At 43.3% G+C, this 20,565-nt stretch overlaps 3 protein-coding genes across 3 annotated transcripts in view; all 3 read right to left on the reverse strand.

Moving 5' to 3' along the window:
• Window positions 1-883: 883 nt before the first annotated feature.
• LOC127537171 (trace amine-associated receptor 13c-like) lies at window positions 884-2,105 on the reverse strand. The gene is made up of 2 exons (XM_051959048.1): window positions 1,855-2,105; window positions 884-1,691 (listed from the first exon to the last, which is right to left on the reverse strand). Exons 1-2 carry the CDS (start codon window positions 2,103-2,105, stop codon window positions 884-886), a joined length of 1,059 nt encoding a protein of 352 aa, XP_051815008.1.
• A 5,967-nt stretch (window positions 2,106-8,072) lies between these two features.
• On the reverse strand, window positions 8,073-9,186 carry LOC127537200 (trace amine-associated receptor 13c-like). Its single transcript, XM_051959195.1, has 2 exons — window positions 9,011-9,186; window positions 8,073-8,889 (listed from the first exon to the last, which is right to left on the reverse strand). Exons 1-2 carry the CDS (start codon window positions 9,184-9,186, stop codon window positions 8,073-8,075), a joined length of 993 nt encoding a protein of 330 aa, XP_051815155.1.
• An 8,138-nt stretch (window positions 9,187-17,324) lies between these two features.
• Window positions 17,325-20,565, reverse strand: part of LOC127537237 (trace amine-associated receptor 13c-like) — a 5,489-nt gene continuing 2,248 nt past the window's right edge. The window contains exons 2-3 of the mRNA XM_051959369.1: window positions 18,299-18,483; window positions 17,325-18,145 (exon numbers count right to left, since the gene is read on the reverse strand). Coding sequence (XP_051815329.1) covers window positions 17,338-18,145; window positions 18,299-18,483 — 993 coding nt within the window. The 3' untranslated portion in view covers window positions 17,325-17,337. The remainder of the gene's footprint in view (window positions 18,146-18,298; window positions 18,484-20,565) is intronic.

Here is a 20,565-nt window from a genome sequence, read left to right on the forward strand (position 1 = left end):
CCCCCCCCCCCACCATGCAGCTCTCCGCTCGGCCGTGCGCCGCACACTCGTCCCGTCTGGGCTACCTGGTTGATCCTGCCAGTAGCATATGCTTGTCTCTTTTTCAACCCCCGCTATCCCCCTCATCATTAGCGTGTTTCTGACCACTCCAGCTACACCCACACGTCCCTTCCTGCCACCCCGAAGCAAAGCATCGGCTCCACTATGTGCTGCTCGTGGACTGTCATGGCGCACCGACCCGCTGCCGTTACGCACAGACGCAGCGGCACTTTCTGTCTCAGTGGAGACTGAACATCTTCATCAGAGGGTGAATATTCCTCTTCAGAATATGAGTAAGCCATTACTTGACAAAGTACTTTGTCAGCGTTGACCAGACCTCTCGGTACGGTGAGTTTTCTCACTCTAAAATGTGCCGTCTTGCGCTCTGATACGCTCTGACGGCGAGTCTCGTCTCCTCGGTTTCAAACTCTGTAAACTCCAAAACTTTGAATTAAAACACGCCCACAAACTGATGCTCAGATTGAAGTTCCAGACACCATCTCCTGGTGTAAAGTACATGAGGCACACGAGGCAGTATATTTGAAGCTGTGGCTTGTTATGTTCAGCAATGTTGCTTGTGGCAATATTGCGACTTTGGCGCTTAAAGGGTTAAATTGCAAGTTCAATACTAATTTCCGAACCGACTCGTCGTTAATTTATTGGCGACTAGTCGGTTCGGAAATTAGTCGAAATTCCCATCCCAAGTACATATATTATAGTGTCATGAGCACAATCTGAATCCTTCTGTATGTACAAATCATTCATACAAATGTTATCAGAATTTTAAATCTGTTCAGTGACTCAATACTGCAAAGTGCATTTTTCTGTTCATGGTAAAGTGTCTCTACAGCATCTTGGCCTCACAGGAGGCAGACTGCAGTATCTGAAGTGTAACAATGAGCTTGACTGATTTTCTGAACCACGGGTACAAGAAGGCATAGATGATGGGGTTTAGACAGGAGTTTAAGTAGAACACACATATCACAATGGCAGATGTACCATGGAGAACGATGTCTTGTCCTGTGAGAGCAACACAGTAATATGGGCACATACATATTATAAACACAACTACAACAACACCAAGAGTCCTGGCTGCTTTCAGTTCAGATTTCTGAACAGTTGCTCTAACCGAGTTCTTGTTTGGTACAAGCTGAGAATGCATGGCATGAGCCTGAGACACAGCCACCACAAACACTCTCACATACAGAACTATGATGATCGTAATAGGAACAATGAAGGAACAAATAACATCTACAAGTCCACTAATGTAATCAATAACAAAGACGCACTCTCCGACACAGGAGTTGTACCTGCCCGGCTGCTTCAGGGAATCCTTCAGAAGCAGAGTTGGAAATATTACAGAACTGATCCAGCACAGACACACACAGATTCGAACTCTCTGTTGTGTGATTTGAATAGAGTAATGCAGAGGGTAACAAACAGCCACATAGCGGTCAATCGATATCATCACCATAGTTCCTATTGAGGCTGAGGTGATGGTGTATGGTAGATAGTGATACAGAGTGCACATGAAGTCACCGAGGAACCAGCAGCCATCTATGAGCACAATGTGAAAGAACATGAGGAGACCCAGAAAGACATCAGAGACAGCCAGAGAGAGGAGGAGGAGGTTGGTGGGAGTGTGGAGGTTCCTGTGGAGGGAGAACAGAAAAGATTCATCATTATTTATCAAGAAAAGATCAGTCGGATAGAAGCAAACAGCACAACATTGTCACTTCAGAAACCTTTTCTTTGCATGGGCTATTCATTTCTACACATCGGTTACTTGCATAAGTTGAATAAATATTTTTGCACCTGAAGTGTGAGATGGAGATGATGACCAGCAGGTTGAGAATCACAGTAAGCAGAGAGATGCAGGACAGCAGGATGTAAACCAGCGTTGCTTCAAAGTGAGAGCGCTTCATCCTCCTGCAGGAGGAGTTGAAGAGCTGTGGAAAGCAGAGTTCAGTTTCCTCCATCACTGACAGGAGGAGAAACTGCTGAGATGTGATGGTTGTTTGGTCATACCGCAGATTTATATTTTCTGTTTCTTCCGTCACACCCATGACGAGGATGTTTTTTCCCTCCCCATATTGAATTATTTCAATGTCCATGCATATCATCATATATTATTTGCCTTTAATGCTCCCTACATTTAAAAGTCATTGACTTTGCTGTAAAGCTCAAGAACAAATTTGTCAATTCCTTGCCAATCAACAGGCTCCCATAAAACATTACATTTCTGACGTTTGAATTGAGAGGTGCATTGGAAAAGTTCAGAAATTTCACCTATAAACTTCAACATCCACACTAATTTGAATTTTGCCACCATCCCTGTCAAAATCATCTCCCTGTGTGTTGATACTCTGCTCCCAGTGCGAAATAGTCAATTGTCATTTTTGCTCGGTTTCAAAACACCCAGGTGTTTTTTGCTGAATGTTTTCTGTCTGATGCCTCAGAATGTTACAATTGAACTGCCTTGACATTACAGACATTGGGGATGAATTCATGGTATACATACAACGGCAAGTGCGCTCCTGACCAGACGCTTGTTCTCCGGTCTTGTGGACTGCCGTTTCCACTGTTAAGCTGCTGTTTCCTGATGATAGCTGCAGACACTGATCTTATGGTAAATGGTCTGTATTTATATTGCGCTTCACTATACCTGAAATGATACCCAAAGTACTTTACATTATATGTCACATTCACCATTACACACACATTCACATGGCGGAAGCTGCCATGCAAGGCAGCAAACCACGACCCATCAGGACCAGTGTTCAGTGGGTTGAGTGTCTTGCTCAGACAGCTAGACATGAGCTCTACAGGCTAGGATCGAACCGGCGACCCTCCGGTTACAAGACGGCCACTCTACCCACTGAGCTATGCCACCCCAAAATGATGATCGGCCACATGAAGTTTGGATCATCTCAGCTGGTGACAGACAAAGAATGTGATGGGACAGATTCCAGAGGGACACAAGGGACTGCAGCATTGTCTGCCTAACTGAGACATGGTTGAACCCCATGATCCCGGACCATGCTGTTCTACACTGCAATGAACTTCAGTTCATCGCAGGGACAGAAGTCCAGCTAATCGAGGGGCGGAGGTGTGTGCCTGATGGTGAACAACAGCTGGTATGATAGCAGGAATACTGTCTGTCTCTCCTACTTTCATTCACCAAACTTGGAGCTTCTTACAATAAAATGCTACCCGTTCTGCCTCCCCCGTAAGTTCATCTCGAATCTTCAGTGCCATTTGTATTCCACTTCAAGCGTTCACAGATGCTGCTCGCTCCAACCAACATGAGGCTCTTCCTAACCACCAGGCTAACTACCATGATGCAGCACTTATCGTAGCCGGGACTTCAACAGTCCAAACCTGAAGAAGGTACGGCCGGACGTTCACCAGCATATTACGTCCCTCACCAGAGGGAACAAGACTTTAGAACACTGCTATACACCGTTCAGAGAGGGGTACAAAGCCAAGTCTCTCCCTCTGTTTGGTAAGTTGGACTATGCTACTGTCTGTTATGATCCCTGCTTCAGCCCCTGCCCTTCTTCCTCCTCCTCTGCAATAATCACTCCGTGTCACTCAGAACACCTGCCCACTACTTCACCTCCAGCTATTTAGACCTAGTTCATTCAGTCACTTCTCGCTGGACCATAGACTTTATTCCCTCATGGATTCTGTTTTTCCCACCAACCCCTGCTTACCTCCCGACTACTTCAGCCCCAATGGATTCAGCTCTTCCCACAGATTCCCGCCAGTTTCTTTTCCTTGTTTCCTGTCTTCTTATCTGCATTCAGACTCTGTTTTCCCCAAGCTTGTCTCCCTATTTTTGTCAGTATCTCAATCTAGCCAGCCCAGTTGTTTGTCTTTCCTTAATTTGTAACAGTGTTCACTTTTGGGTTTAGTGTTTTGTTTAGCTGTCGGTTTGTTAAATAGTTCTGAGTAGGTTTTGATTTAGTTTCCCCTTTTGTTTGTTAATTTTTGTAGAATGTTTGGTTTTGGCTTTCAATCACAATCCAGTTTCCGTTTTGTGCTGTTGTAGTTCTTGTTTTGTTTCATGAAAATCTGTCCTATTTTCCTTCTGTCTCCCCACTTCTGTGTTCTGGGCCTGGGTTCTCTGATTCCACCCGTAACACTGTCCTCACACCAAAATATCAACTATGGCGACAGCCAAAATAGATCATATGAAAATGTATGGAGAAATATGTCTGGTTCTGTTCAGTCACCTGACCTCCAAGCTCTTGGTGAGCCGGCTCCCGCTACTTCCCAATATTTGGCCGCTTCCAGAGGAGTTTGGGGGTGGCATGCCAGTGTTCGACTGGATCTTCTGCATGTTGGCTGACAAGACAAATCAGGAAAGTAGTCGATGGTACTCAGCCACCTGTTGCATCAGAATTTGGAGTTCCATTGAAGGACAGAAACCTTCATTATGGCACATCCCTCGAACGAACGTGAGTTAGCAAAAGCCAGCAAGAGCTTTCCTTGTGTTTTCTTCCCCTTCGATTAAATCCTCCGTTCCCTAATTGGACAGCAGCGCCCTTCAATCAGATTACTGTTTCCCCTTGAGGTGAATCGACAGCAGTAGAAGAACTTCCTCATTTTGATTTTCTTTCGTTGCATTGCTGAAAATCCAGAGTGGAGTATTTTAGTCAGGCGTGAACTAACTGTGACGTCACCCGTTGGTTCCAATGCCGAGAAAATGAAGCCCGGATTTTGCTACTTCCTGGTCGCCGTTTTGGATTTTTTGGAGCCAGTGACGTAAAAAGCGTCATCAAACAGGCTGGACTGAAGAGCAACTCGGGGCAGGACCAGTCTATGGGACTGTGAATCAAGTATAGCCACGCCCCCTGGCTCCGCCAACTTGAATGATTTATTGAAAATTCAGTATTGATTTATTTTAAGATCGGCCACCTGATCTCTCATTTTGACCATGAAAACTAACGGGGAAAAAAATCCTGAGCTGGAGAAAATCAGTCTATCAAATTTTATTTTTTCCAAAAATGAATTGGGGTCTATGGAGCAAAAGCTTTTTGGAGCCAACCCTAGCGGACAGCGTGATATTGCAAGTTTTTGACACTTGCGGGTGGGCTTCAATTTTGGAGCCAGATGATACGTCCATCTTTATATACAGTCTATGATTTTAGTTGACTGCTTGAACTGCATACCACAAGTATCTGAGAAAACCCAGAGTGGACTTTCTTTCTATCCGACAACATTCCCTAAATGGAATGTGAAGATTATTGAATAGTTTTGTTCTTTTTTTATTAGTTGTGGTACTGCATGGAATAAGAACAAAGTTCATATTGGTTGCAGTGTAAGCAGGGTTGTGTCAACATTTAACTTTTGCGGTGGTTCACAAAGAAATGTGAAATCATTCTGGTTGAACTGCAAACACCTGCAAAACAACAGCTTAAAATCCTGGTGCAACTTAAAACGTGCTGGACTGACCTATCAGAGGCCGTTCTGCAGGACGACTTTGTGAAACACGAACTGGATCATTTTCCAGGACATGCAGCAACATAAAGACCACCAGCTCAGCAGAGCGGGATGAGGTGAGAGCATACCAATTTGACCACTTCAACAAGTTTGATTCTCATCCTCCTGCTCTTGCTGCCGCCACTATTTCACCCACACCTCCCCCACCTGCTGCTTTTGGCACCCCCTACATACCCCATCAACTCCATCAGCTGCATCCACGGTGGACAATGCCCCCTGTCCCCCACCATCACTGCAGAGCAGGTCAGTAGAAAGCTGAGGAGACTTCACCCCACAACGGCAGCTGAACCTGATACGGTGATTCCAAGAATGCTCAGGTCCTGTGCTGCTGAACTGGAGGACCCTCTTCAGCTTGTCATCAACCTGAGCCTTCGACGGGAAGGGCCCCCCTGCCACGGAAAACATCCTGACTGCAGTGTCATTCTTTCAGTCACTTTCTCTAAGCTTATGACCATAAACGAGGGTTGGGATGTATATCGACTGGTCAGTCCAGAGCTTTTCGTTCTGGCTCAAATCCGTCTTCACCCTGACAGCCCAGTATAAACCCCCCACTGCTGCTGGTACGGCCCAAGCTGTCGCTCCCAGAATAGTGTCTCTGAAAAACCGCAGCAGCAATGGACATTTTTACTTTTTACTGTTACTGAGAGTAACAATGACCCAGTGACTCTGACATCAGTGAACCTAAACCAGATTGTTTTTATTTTCTTAAAAAAAAAAGGATTTCCAACAGTCTTGAGGGACTTCCTAGTGATGCTGAGCACTTGTTGGCTATTTGTCCTTCACTCTGCAATCCAACTCGCCTCAAACCATCTCAGTTGGTTTTGGGTCGGGTATTTGTGAAGTCCAGGTCATCTGACGCAGCACTCATCACTTTCCTTCTTGGTCAGATAGTCCTTCCACAGACTGGAGGTGTCAGGGCCCCTCCCTGTGGTGTGTTTGGGGTCATTGTCTTGTTGAAAAACAAATGATTGTCCCAGTAAGCGCAAACCAGATGGGATATCGTGGTGCTGCAGAATGCTGTGGTAGCCATGCTTAGTACATGTGTCTTGAGTTTGGAATAAATCTCCAACAGTGTCACCAGCAAAGCACCCCCACACCGTCACACCTCTTCCTCCATGCTTCAGAGTAGGAACCATGCATGTAGAGACCATCTGTTCACCTTTCTGGTCTCACAAAGACTTTGCATGTGGAAGCAAAAATCTCAGATTTGGACTCTTCAGACCAAAGTACAGATTTCTACTGGTCTAATGTCCATTCCTTGTGTTTCTTGGCTCAAGCAATTCACTTCTTCTTGTTGTTCATCCTCAGTAGTGGCTTCTTTTTGACCACATAGGTCTGATTCATGCAGTTTCCTCTGAACGGTTGATGTAGAGATGTGTTTGCTACTAGAACTTTGTGAAGAATTTATCTGGGCTCTAATCCGAGATGCTGTTAATTTGCGGTTTCTGAGGCTGGTAACTCCAATGAACTTATCCTCAGCAGCAGAGGAGACTCTTGGTCAGCTGCCTCGTGTCAGTAGAAGCCTGCATGCGGCGTTTATGGACTGTTGTTGCATAGTATCAGTAAACAGATTTTCAGTGGAGCATTCGGGATGCAGTTGTATTTAGATTTTGCTTCAATAGAAGATGCACTAATTTCAGATAAAGAAACCTTATTTTAAGTGTCGTATTAGTTTGTACATCAGCAGGAATGTAGCACAACATAGAAGTGAATGCAGTGGTCTGTTTATTCACATTTCAATATGCAACAAAACATAATTTTGCCCCTAAAATAAATGAGTGATTGTGATGTCAACACAGATCAAAATATTCATGTTTTTTCATTGTGGTCATGATTGTGCAACCCTAATTTACAAAACCGTTTATTATTAGGAATTACGTTATTAGCATTTGTATGTTATTATTAATGTTATTATTGTTGTTGTTTTGAAAGCTGTCTTATATCCAGGTATGTTCGACATCAAACTTCCTAAAATTAAAAGGATCGTTGGCACAAAAAGTCATGTACAAAGCTTTGGAAGCTAGAGCCACGATGCCTACTGACATAATATTCTGAGTACAAACTGTAGTATCACTTCTTTAGCTCTGTCTCTCATCATTAGTGTCTGGAATTAGTTGCAGATCAAAAGGAGACATTTCTGCTGCATTTATTGATCTTTGTGCATAATTATTTTACTCCTTAAGTACAAGAAAACATGACTCCAGACCTCTGTCATCAATAGACAGAAACTGCTGTCACAGCTAGACACTGAAAGGCTTCAACAGAAGGCTTCTCCCCAGACTGAAGGGTGGATATCCAGGGCCACTGGGAGTTACCTGACAGTAATGGTGCTGTTCTGGAAGTTGCTTTTCTAAACAGACACTATGTTCTTTAGTTTGAGAGAATATTTATGTTGCTCAATGAAGTTAAAAAATAATAAGTACAGTATTTTTAGCATAGTTACTTTTCTTAATGCTGTACCTAATAGATTTTAACAGGTTTCAAATGTATTTACCTGTTTATGGTAAGGATCTAATGATGTTTCTCTACATTATTTGAGCATCACAGGAGTCAGACCTCAGTATCTGAAGTGTAATGATTAGTTTAACAGACTTCCTAAACCAGGGGTAGAAAAGAGCATAGATTAGAGGGTTGAGGAGGGAGTTGAAGTAGAACAGACATATCACAAAGGCCATTGATGTACTATTGAGCAAAACATCCTGACCCGTTAGTGTAACACAAAAATATGGGCAGAGACATATTAGAAACACAACTACAACAACACCTAGAGTCCTGGCTGCTTTCATCTCAGATTTCTTAACAGTTACATTGACTGAGCCCTGCGGAGTGAAGGCTGTGATATCAGAGCGCATGGCACGAGCCTGAGACACAGCCACCACAAATACTCTCACATACAGCCCTATAATGACAGAGACAGGGCCAATGAAGGACAAAAACAGGTCTACATATCCAGCAACATAATGTAGAACAATCACACAGTCCCCAGCACAGGAGTTATACATCCCTAGCTGTTTGAGGTTATCTTTCAGTATCAGACAGTGACAGAGAGCAGCACATATCCAACACAGTGCAACACAGATCTTTGTTCTTTGCAGCGTGACTTTGCTGGGATAATGCAGAGGGTAGCAAATAGCTACGTAGCGGTCGACTGAAATGAGCACCATGGTCCCTATTGAGGCAGCGGTAATCACATAGTTGAAAATATTATACAGAACACACATGAGGTCACCGAAATACCAGCAGCCATCTAAGAGCAGAATTTGAAAGACTACGAGGAGACCCACAAAGCAATCAGAGACAGCCAGGGAGAGGAGGAGGAGGTTGGTGGGGCTGTGGAGCTGCCTGGAGAGGTAAAGAACGTTATTCACCTTTACTGAAGATAAACAACAACAAAACACACAGACAGTATTCATAAACTTAACACTTAAACTTCCTATGATAAGAGATTAAAAAACTTGACTACTTGAAATGTGAGATGGAGAGGATGACCAGCAGATTAAGAGTCACAGTGAAAAGGGAGATGCAGGACAGAATGATGTAAATGAGCATGGATACTGAGTGAGGACGCATGGTCTTCCTGCAGGAGGAGTTGAGGAGCTGTGGAAAGCAGAGTTCAGCCTCGTCAACAGGTTTCATCATGACAAAGAGGAGGTGATGAGAAGCTGCTGAGTTCTGCCAGCTTTCTGTTTTAAGACCTTCTCAGTATCACTGATTTATTCCTCCCCTTCCTTACCAACCTCCTCCCACGCTCGAAAAGATGTGGTGCAGTGCTTTGGCCCTCACCCATGGGGCCTGGCCACTAGTGGTGTAATGGTACACATACATGTACTGAAAATTGGGGGTATGGACCTTCGGTTCAGCATGAATGTGCATGCAGAACTCAGCTTGTGTGAAACTCAGTTGGAGTCCCCATGTTCCCCCCTAGAAACTTTAGCAAAGGTCCACTGAATAGTAGTTCAACTCATGTGACCAGCGTCGCCTTGCAGTTATTGCAAATGCAGACCAACCGGAGCTTGAAAAAATTCCACGACCGTTAAATTCTGCACTGACTATGGATAAAGATAGGTGGAATGAACAAAAGTCGTATGCTGGTATTGTACCACTGATTTGGGTATTGCTCATGTGTTTAAGATGGGAGCACATGAATGTGAACGTTGGTGATACAAAGGGAAAAACATGGTAGAAGTGCAAACCCTCCTGCCCACGGTCTCTTGCTCAAATTCAGACAAAGCCAAGGCAATAACAAATACCAGGTGTTTTTACAGACGTGAATGTGGTTATAGGGTCACGAAAATCTTCCATGTGAAATGACCAAACGGTTTATTTCAGTCAATATAACCCTAGTCATAACTGATTATTTTTAAATGGCCTGGGGTGGAAAAAAAGTTTACTTAGAATGTAAACCCAAAGCCTGTTTTTCAACGTACTCTGATTATATTTTTTATGTTAACATAGCAAAGAAAAGTGCACATAACTAAAATGTACCTATAACAATAAAGGAAAATAAAAGAACATTCTCACCTTCATAGAGATGAAGTAAAGAACACAAGGTGGCACACTGACGATGACTAAGGCAAAACCGCTGCTCTGCAAAGAGTTAAAGATTCCACTTGGCAGACCAAGACTGCATATTACTGGACAGAGACCCACCACCAGACTCCACTTGTCCCATCATAAAGTTCATTAGTCCTCTAGGTCACACCATGGGGAGGGGTGAGGGGAGGCTCAGCTGGCCACAGACTGGCTCACCGAGAGGGACCTGTACCTTTAGATGTTCAGCAGTCACAGGAAAAAGACTGGAAGCGATGGGTCTCTGTTTCAGGGCATGACAGACTGTTTGAGCCAGAGAAGGTGTGTGCTTTGAGTTTGTTAATGATACTGTGTTGTTTTGTTCCTGGTAGGGCTGCAGCTATTGATTAGTAATTGAGTATTCTATCCATTATTATGGCAATTAATCGAGCTATTGGATTCCACACTGGGCATGCATGTTACAGCATCAAAAGCAAAAATAAGCGTGCTATGCAACAGAAATAACCGTCCTCAACACATACAGTGCCTTGTGAAAGTATTCGGCCCCCTTGAACTTTTCAACCTTTCGCCACATTTCAGGCTTCAAACATAAAGATATAAAATTTTAATTTTTTGGCAAGAATCAACAAGTGGGACACAATCGTGAAGTGGAACGAAGTTTATTGGATATTTTAAACTTTTTTAACCAATAAAAACCTGAAAAGTGGGGCCTGCAATATTATTCGGCCCCCTTGCATTAATACTTTGTAGCGCCACCTTTTGCTGCAATTACAGCTGCAAGTCGCTTGGGGTATGTCTCTATCAGTTTTGCACATCGGGAGACTGAAATTCTTGCCCATTCTTCCTTGCAAAACAGCTGGAGCTCAGTGAGGTTGGATGGAGAGCGTTTGTGAACAGCAGTCTTCAGCTCTGCCCACAGATTCTGGATTGGATTCAGGTCTGGACTTTGACTTGGCCATTCTAACACCTGGATACGTTTATTTGTGAACCATTCCATTGTAGATTTGGCTTTATGTTTTGGATCATTGTCCTGTTGGAAGATAAATCTCCGTCCCAGTCTCAGGTCTTTTGCAGACTCCAACAGGTTTTCTTCCAGAATGCTCCTGTATTTGGCTCCATTCATCTTCCCATCAATTTGAACCATCTTCCCTGTCCCTGCTGAAGAAAAGCAGGCCCAAACCATGAGGCTGCCACCACCATGTTTGACAGTGGGGATGGTGTGTTCAGGGTGATGAACTGTGTTGCTTTTGTGCCAAACATATCGTTTTGCATTGTGGCCAAAAAGCTGGATTTTGGTTTCATCTGACCAGAGCACCTTCTTCCACATGTTTGGTGTGTCTCCCAGGTGGCTTGTGGCAATCTTCAAACGAGACTTTTTATGGATATCTTTGAGAAATGGCTTTCTTCTTGCCACTCTTCCATAAAGGCCAGATTTGTGCAGTGTACGACTGATTGTTGTCCTATGGACAGACTCTCCCACCTCAGCTGCAGATCTCTGCAGTTCATCCAGAGTGATCATGAGCCTCTTGGCTGCATCTCTGATCAGTCTTCTCCTTGTTGGAGGTGAAGGTTTAGAGGGACGGCCGGGTCTTGGCAGATTTGCAGTGGTCTGATACTCCTTCCATTTCAATCTGATTGCTTGCACAGTGCTCCTTGAGATGTTTAAAGCTTGGGAAATCTTTTTGTATCCAAATCCGGCTTTAAACTTCTCCACAACAGTATCTGGGACCTGCCTGGTGTGTTCCTTGGTCTTCATGATGCTCTCTGCACTTTAAACAGAACCCTGAGACTATCACAGAGCAGGTGCATTTATACGGAGACTTGATTACACACAGGTGGATTCTATTTATCATCATCAGTCATTTAGGACAACATTGGATCATTCAGAGATCCTCACTGAACTTCTGGAGTGAGTTTGCTGCACTGAAAGTAAAGGGACCGAATAATATTGCACACCCCACTTTTCAGTTTTTTATTTGTTAAAAAAGTATAAAATATCCAATAAATTTCGTTCCACTTCACGATTGTGTCCCACTTGTTGTTGATTCTTGACAAAAAATTAAAATTTTATATCTTTATGTTTGAAGCCCGAAATGTGGCGAAAGGTTGAAAAGTTCAAGGGGGCCGAATACTTTCACAAGGCACTGTAGGTCGGCAGCAGTCCAAGTATTGCCTTGTATATGAAAATATACCAATGATGAATCCTTCTGGTGGCTAGGGCTGGCCATCCCACCCGAGAATATAACTGACAGTGGTGAGTTGACATTTTACAGTTTGTAATATATCTCAACGAAGCGTGGTGAACAGTGTCAAGCATTTGGAGACTTTGAGCAGAAGCATTCATGTACAAAAGATCTCCATAATCCAACACAGACAAAAATGTTGCAGCGACAAGCCGCTAAAAGAAAAACACAACTTGTTTCGAAAATAAAAACCAAGTTTTAGCCACAGTTTCTTTACAAGATGTTCCACTTGTGGCTTGAAAGTAAGGGAGTCATCAATCCAGACACCCAGGTATTTATACACCTGGACCACCTCTATTTCATTTCCCTCTAGTGTGGACACTGAGGGAATCATTTGTGGACATTTCCGACAGTTCGAGAACAACATCAGCTTAGTCTTCTCTGCATTGAGAACAAGTTTCAGGTCAAGTAATGAGTGCTGAAATTCAAGTAGTTCCAGTTCAATGAATAGCTTGAAATGGTACAAAGGTAAGTGTTTAACTGCCAGAGGTTAAGAAAAAAAGGGTAAGGTTACTCAAAACTGAAAAATAATATACATTTCAAAATTATACAAGAAGGCCTTTTTCAGGGAACAAAAATGGGTTCACAATTTTAAGCTGTTCTGCAGCAATGGAGACTGATCAGGCTTTGAAAGTTGGTGCTACCTAACTTTTCTAGATTACTTCCAACCCCCTCTGTCTGCATAAAGCAGTGTTGGAACACACCGTGGAACCCTCCAGAGCATAATTAGAACAGTATCGTACTGCAGAAAGTAGTGTGTTGGTGTAAAAATGGAGAGGAAAAGACAATTACCAGGAGAGACACACCATCACAACACTTAAAAATGTAGGTCTTTCCTACAAAGAAATTGCAAAGCAAGTCAAAATATAAGTGAGTCCAGTTTTCATTAAAAGGCTCAGAAACTGGGAAAAATCTGGGTCTGGAAGACCCAAAGTCACAACAGAACCAAAAGACCAGTTTCTGAGAGTCAATAGCTTGCGTGATAGCATAGTGCAGGTTTCAACTGTATACGTTTTTGCAAACTTTGCGTTTTTCAGCTGTAGAACAAATTTTCACCATGCTGAATTTATCTCCAACAACTTTCTCCTCTGTTCACTGTTTCAGAGCCATGCATCATTTATGTTATTGATCCAGTAGCTTTGATTTTCCTCTCAGTGGAAACACTGCCTGCATTTCAACTTGAAGGCTCCTAATTTTTCTCATGTGACTGTTGGTCACAACAAGCTCGGTTGCAGCTCCTCAGTTGTGCTGGATACAAAGAACGTTTTGTCAATGACAAAATGTGGTGCAATTTCCTTTTTGAGCTCATTTTTAAATGAGGCATGTAGAATACAGTGATTTAGATGAAAAATTACAACTGTAAGCTTTGATTTGGTTATTTTTTTGGGATTCACATATTATACATTTTAACAACTCTTTCTCTGTTCACAGTTTTTGGATCTGATAAATGGTGTAATTTTGGTGATTTTTATTTTTTAACATAACATACCTTTCAAACCCATCGACATGCTTTGGGGTTCATAAAATAAATGAGTTAAATGACCAGAATGTATGGCCCAACTTTTGAGCTCTGAAACAAAAGCCCCAGATCATAGTTTAACCTCCCCAATGATGCTCGAGGCACTCAGGGATCAGAGAGTCTCCACAACACCGAAGTAGCTCTCGAGCAAGCATTGATGGCGGCAACGAGTGATAGCCAATGTGAACATGCGAGTATTCAAACCTACAAAGTAGCAAGATACACGCCTATTAGACACAACATCAAAACCAGCTGTCTAACACATGTAGGTTCCCCTTGTGCCATCAAAACAGCTCAGACCTATCGGGGCAAAGACACGAGACATCTGAAGGTGTCGTCTGGTGTCTGATAATGCCAACGCTCCGTGACTAAATGTATTTTTGAAAGTTAGACAGTGTGCAGGTGTCTGAATCTTTTGGAACTAGGATTTTGGCAGCAGATCTTTTGGGTTCTGTGGGAATCACACTTGTTCTGGCATACTCCATGGATGTTTGATTGGAGGTTTGAGGCTGGATCAACATCTTGGTCTCTTTGCCGTGATTCTCGAACTGCTCCAGAACATTTTTTTGCGATGTGGTGGAATGTATTGTCTTGTTGAAGGCGCTGTTTCATGAGGGGGTTTACTTGGCATGCAATAACTTTTGTTGTTAATTGAGAGACAATAGAATTGGATGTCTGGATTTTCAAACCATCAACCAGAAAGTGAATTCGGTGACATATGTGCATTACGTTTGCGCTGGAGACTGCTATAATTGGTGAAAGTCAAGGGAGGCCGGAGAAAATAGCAGAAAAGTTGTTATGATTGGACAAATTTCAAGGTCATGCAGAATTTTGCGGAGATCGTTTGAATTAGCGTTATTTGGTGTGATCACAGCATCTCAAATTCCGAGAGGACCATGAAAATAGCAGAAATGTATCATCTTCATCTTTAGGTGCACTTAGAGTCTTTTCAGAAAGTTTTCAGGGCCTCTTGCTTTGTCATAATTATGTTGTAGAATTACAAAACTTTATGTATTTTTTTAAACTTCGGCTAAAAATAAACAGTATTTTTCCCTTTCAGAGTCATTGTGTGTTTGTCCCCGACAGGTTCAGTGGACGATTTTTTGTCGTGAATCTTAAAATGTGTCCTCAGGGTTTTTAACCAAGCAGCAGCTGCAGTCAACACACAAAGTCTGAGAAGGCATTGTGGTCTCAAATGCTCAGCTCAGGCTCTCTGATAACTGCACAGGTGTTCATTTAATTAGACTTATTAGGTTTTAAGGCTTATATCAAGCCTTGTTGTCTGCTGATGGGATCATGTATGCAACTGAAATGCAGCATTTTATTGCAGCTGAGATCAGTTTGGCAGACAGTAGATTTGAAGAAAACAAAGTTAATTTGTTAGTGGGGTCATTCCAGGTGAAATGACCAGATATTCCTTGGGGGTGTTGCCGCACCATTTTCAAATTAGTCCTAAATTTGCATTCCATTAGATAGTCACAAAAGTACTTAATATGCATAATTGTATTCCTGTAGCTCAAATAGTTTCTGAGTTGTGGGGGTCTGAAATTTTCAAAATTTGGGCTATATAAAGCCTCACCAGCGTTTTTTTGCATCTTTAAGTGGTTATTTCTCAGCCTCTAGACATACCACAGAGCTGTGAGTTGGTAAACAAGGCCTCTGCATGGAGCTAGTGCCCCACAAACATCCCCAGGTGTTTCCCTACACTCTGCAGGCCATGGGGGCTTGCTAAAAATGCTAAAAATTAAGAGATACCTACTCATGAGTGGGGTTTGGGACCTTAAAAGTACTAGAAATACTGCACAGAAGTGTTCTAACACCCCTGGGTTCCATTCCACACAAACTTGTGTGATAACTTCGCAAACTGGAGCTTTCTGGGTACCTCAGTTTGGAAAAGATGAGCTCCCAAAGTTGGATGATATTTTTAATTGGCTATTTTTGGTGGCAAAAATCTCAGTGTGGCACAGGTACCAGAGACCCCACATTTTTCTACAAGACATTTCTATCTGTCTTCTATCACTGTACAAAAAAGCAGCAGGGTTATATTTGTAGTTACTGAGATATTCTTACTCAAAATGGCATGGGTGATGTCAAAATCGTTTTTTGCTTTTTTTAGTACTTTAAATTGGGATGCAAGTATTAGTAGTAATTCCAATGGTAGTATTATGTATGTTTTGTTATTTTTGAAATGGTAGTTGTTAAAGGTGACTCCCTTCAAAAAGTGTAATGGTATAACTTAGGTATACCTAAGTTATAACTTATTTCTAGTATTTCTAGTACTTTTAAGGTCCCAAACCCCACTCATGAGGAGGTGTCTCTTAATTTTTATCATTTTTAGCAAGCCCCCATGGCCTGCAGAGTGTAGGGAAACACCTGGGGATGTTTGTGGGGCACTAGCTACATGCAGAGGCCTTGTTTACCAACTCACAGCTCTGTGGTATGTCTACAGGCTGAGAAATAACCACTTACATCCTGAAGACAGGTGGTGCTTTGGCAACATTACACTTGTACATATTAGGGATGTGCAGATGAGTCGTTTAATCGGTTAATTGTCGACTCATTTATTAAACGGTTAGTATTTTACTAGTCGGTGAAACGCAAGTGTGCCCCCCCCCACCCACCATGCAGCTCTCCGCTCGGCCGTGCGCCGCACACTCGTCCCGTCTGGGCTACCTGGTTGATCCTGCCAGTAGCATATGCTTGTCTCTTTTTTCAACCCCCGCTATCCCCCTCATCATTAGCGGTGTTCTGACCACTCCAGCTACACCCACCACGTCCCTTCCTGCCACCCCGAAGCAAAGCATCGGCTCCACTATGTGCTGCTCGTGGACTGTCATGGCGCACCGACCCGCTGCCGTTACGCACAGACGCAGCGGCACTTTCTGTCTCAGTGGACGACTGAACATCTTCATCAGAGGGTGAATATTCCTCTTCAGAATATGAGTAAGCCAATACTTGACAAAGTACTTTGTCAGCGTTGACCAGACCTCTCGGTACGGTGAGTTTTCTCACTCTAAAATGTGCCGTCTTGCGCTCTGATACGCTCCGACGGCGAGTCTCGTCTCCTCGGTTTCAAACTCTGTAAACTCCAAAACTTTGAATTAAAACACGCCCACAACTGATGCTCAGATTGAAGTTCCAGATGTCCGCCATCTCCTGGTGTACAGTACATGAGGCACACGAGGCAGTATATTTGAAGCTGTGGCTTGTTATGTTCAGCAATGTTGCTGGTGGCAATATTGCGACTTTGGCGCTTAAAGGATTAAATTGCAAGTTCAATACTAATTTCCGAACCGACTAGTCGTTAATTTTATTGGCGACTAGTCGGTTCGGAAATTAGTCGAAATTCCCATCCCTAGTACATATATTATAGTGTCATGAGCACAATCTGAATCCATCTGTATGTACAAATCATTCATACAAATGTTATCAGAATTTTAAATCTGTTCAGTGACTCAATACTGCAAAGTGCATTTTTCTGTTCATGGTAAAGTGTCTCTACAGCATCTTGGCCTCACGGGAGGCAGGCTGCAGTATCTGAAGTGTAACAATGAGCTTGACTGATTTTCTGAACCACGGGTACAAGAAGGCATAGATGATGGGGTTTAGACAGGAGTTTAAGTAGAACACACATATCACAATGGCAGATGTACCATGGAGAACGATGTCTTGTCCTGTGAGAGCAACACAGTAATATGGGCACATACATATTATAAACACAACTACAACAACACCAAGAGTCCTGGCTGCTTTCAGTTCAGATTTCTGAACAGTTGCTCTAACTGAGTGCTTGTTTGGTACAAGCTGAGAATGCATGGCATGAGCCTGAGACACAGCCACCACAAACACTCTCACATACAGAACTATGATGATCGTAATAGGAACAATGAAGGAACAAATAACATCTACAAGTCCACTAATGTAATCAATAACAAAGACACACTCTCCGACACAGGAGTTGTACCTGCCCGGCTGCTTCAGGGAATCCTTCAGAAGCAGAGTTGGAAATATTACAGAACTGATCCAGCACAGACACACACAGTTTTGAACTCTCTGTTGTGTGATTTGAATAGAGTAATGCAGTGGGTAACAAACGGCCACATAGCGGTCAATCGATATCATCACCATAGTTCCTATTGAGGCTGAGGTGATGGTGTATGGTAGATAGTGATACAGAGTGCACATGAAGTCACCGAGGAACCAGCAGCCATCTATGAGCACAATTTGAAAGAACATGAGGAGACCCAGAAAGACATCAGAGACAGCCAGAGAGAGGAGGAGGAGGTTGGTGGGAGTGTGGAGGTTCCTGTGGAGGGAGAACAGAAAAGGATTCATCATTATTTATCAAGAAAAGATCAGTCAGATAGAAGCAAACAGCACAACATTGTCACTTCAGAAACCTTTTCTTTGTATTTCTACACATCAGTTACTTGCATAAGTTGAATAAATATTTTTGCACCTGAAGTGTGAGATGGAGATGATGACCAGCAGGTTGAGAATCACAGTAAGCAGAGAGATGCAGGACAGCAGGATGTAAACCAGCGTTGCTTCAAAGTGAGAACGCTTCATCCTCCTGTAGGAGGAGTTGAAGAGCTGTGGAAAGCAGAGTTCAGTTTCCTCCATCACTGACGGGAGGAGAAACTGCTGAGATGTGATGGTTGTTTGGTCATACCGCAGATTTATATTTTCTGTTTCTTCCGTCACACCCATGACGAGGATGTTTTTTTCCCTCCCCATATTGAATTATTTCAATGTCCATGCATATCATCATATATTATTTGCCTTTAATGCTCCCTACATTCAAAAGTCATTGACTTTGCTGTAAAGCTCAAGAACAAATTTGTCAATTCCTTGCCAATCAACAGGCTCCCATAAAACATTACATTTCTGACGTTTGAATTGAGAGGTGCATTGGAAAAGTTCAGAAATTTCACCTATAAACTTCAACATCCACACTAATTTGAATTTTGCCACCATCCCTGTCAAAATCATCTCCCTGTGTGTTGATACTCTGCTCCCAGTGCGAAATAGTCAATTGTCATTTTTGCTCTATTTCAAAACACCCAGGTGTTTTTTCCTCAATGTTTTCTGTCTGATGCCTCAGAATGTTACAATTGAACTGCCTTGACATTACAGACATTGGGGATGAATTCATGGTATACATACAACGGCAAGTGCGCTCCTGACCAGACGCTTGTTCTCCGGTCTTGTGGACTGCCGTTTCCACTGTTAAGCTGCTGTTTCCTGATGATAGCTGCAGACACTGATCTTATGGTAAATGGTCTGTATTTATATTGCGCTTCACTATACCTGAAATGATACCCAAAGTGCTTAACATTATATGTCACATTCACCATTCACACACACATTCACATGGCGGAAGCTGCCATGCAAGGCAGCAAACCACGACCCATCAGGACCAGTGTTCAGTGGGTTGAGTGTCTTGCTCAGACAGCTAGACATGAGCTCTACAGGCTAGGATCGAACCGGCGACCCTCCGGTTACAAGACGGCCACTCTACCCACTGAGCTATGCCACCCCAAAATGATGATCGGCCACATGAAGTTTGGATCATCTCAGCTGGTGACAGACAAAGAATGTGATGGGACAGATTCCAGAGGGACACAAGGGACTGCAGCATTGTCTGCCTAACTGAGACATGGTTGAACCCCATGATCCCAGACCATGCTGTTCTACACTGCAATGAACTTCAGTTCATCGCAGGGACAGAAGTCCAGCTAATCGAGGGGCGGAGGTGTGTGCCTGATGGTGAACAGCTGGTATGATAGCAGGAATACTGTCTGTCTCTCCTACTTTCATTCACCAAACTTGGAGCTTCTTACAATAAAATGCTACCCGTTCTGCCTCCCCCGTAAGTTCATCTCGAATCTTCAGTGCCATTTGTATTCCACTTCAAGCGTTCACAGATGCTGCTCGCTCCAACCAACATGAGGCTCTTCCTAACTACCATGATGCAGCACTTATCGTAGCCGGGACTTCAACAGTCCAAACCTGAAGAAGGTACGGCCGGACGTTCACCAGCATATTACGTCCCTCACCAGAGGGAACAAGACTTTAGAACACTGCTATACACCGTTCAGAGAGGGGTACAAAGCCAAGTCTCTCCCTCTGTTTGGTAAGTTGGACTATGCTACTGTCTGTTATGATCCCTGCTTCAGCCCCTGCCCTTCTTCCTCCTCCTCTGCAATAATCACTCCGTGTCACTCAGAACACCTGCCCACTACTTCACCTCCAGCTATTTAGACCTAGTTCATTCAGTCCACTTCTCGCTGGACCCATAGACTTTATTCCCTCATGGATTCTGTTTTGAAAATATCAACATATGGCGACAGCCAAAATAGATCATATGAAAATGTATGGAGAAATATGTCTGGGTTCTGTTCAGTCACCTGACCTCCAAGCTCTTGGTGAGCCGGCCCCCGCTACTTCCCAATATTTGGCCGCTTCCAGAGGAGTTTGGGGGTGGCATGCCAGTGTTCGACTGGATCTTCCTGCATGTTGGCTGACTAGACAAATCAGGAAAGTAGTCGATGGTACTCAGCCACCTGTTGCATCAGAATTTGGAGTTCCATTGAAGGACAGAAACCTTCATTATGGCACATCCCTCGAACGAACGTGAGTTAGCAAAAGCCAGCAAGAGCTTTCCTTGTGTTTTCTTCCCCTTCGATTAAATCCTCCGTTCCCTAATTGGACAGCAGCGCCCTT

This window comes from Acanthochromis polyacanthus, chromosome 14, assembly GCF_021347895.1.
Source record: "Acanthochromis polyacanthus isolate Apoly-LR-REF ecotype Palm Island chromosome 14, KAUST_Apoly_ChrSc, whole genome shotgun sequence".
In the NCBI taxonomy this organism is placed as follows: domain Eukaryota; kingdom Metazoa; phylum Chordata; class Actinopteri; family Pomacentridae; genus Acanthochromis; species Acanthochromis polyacanthus.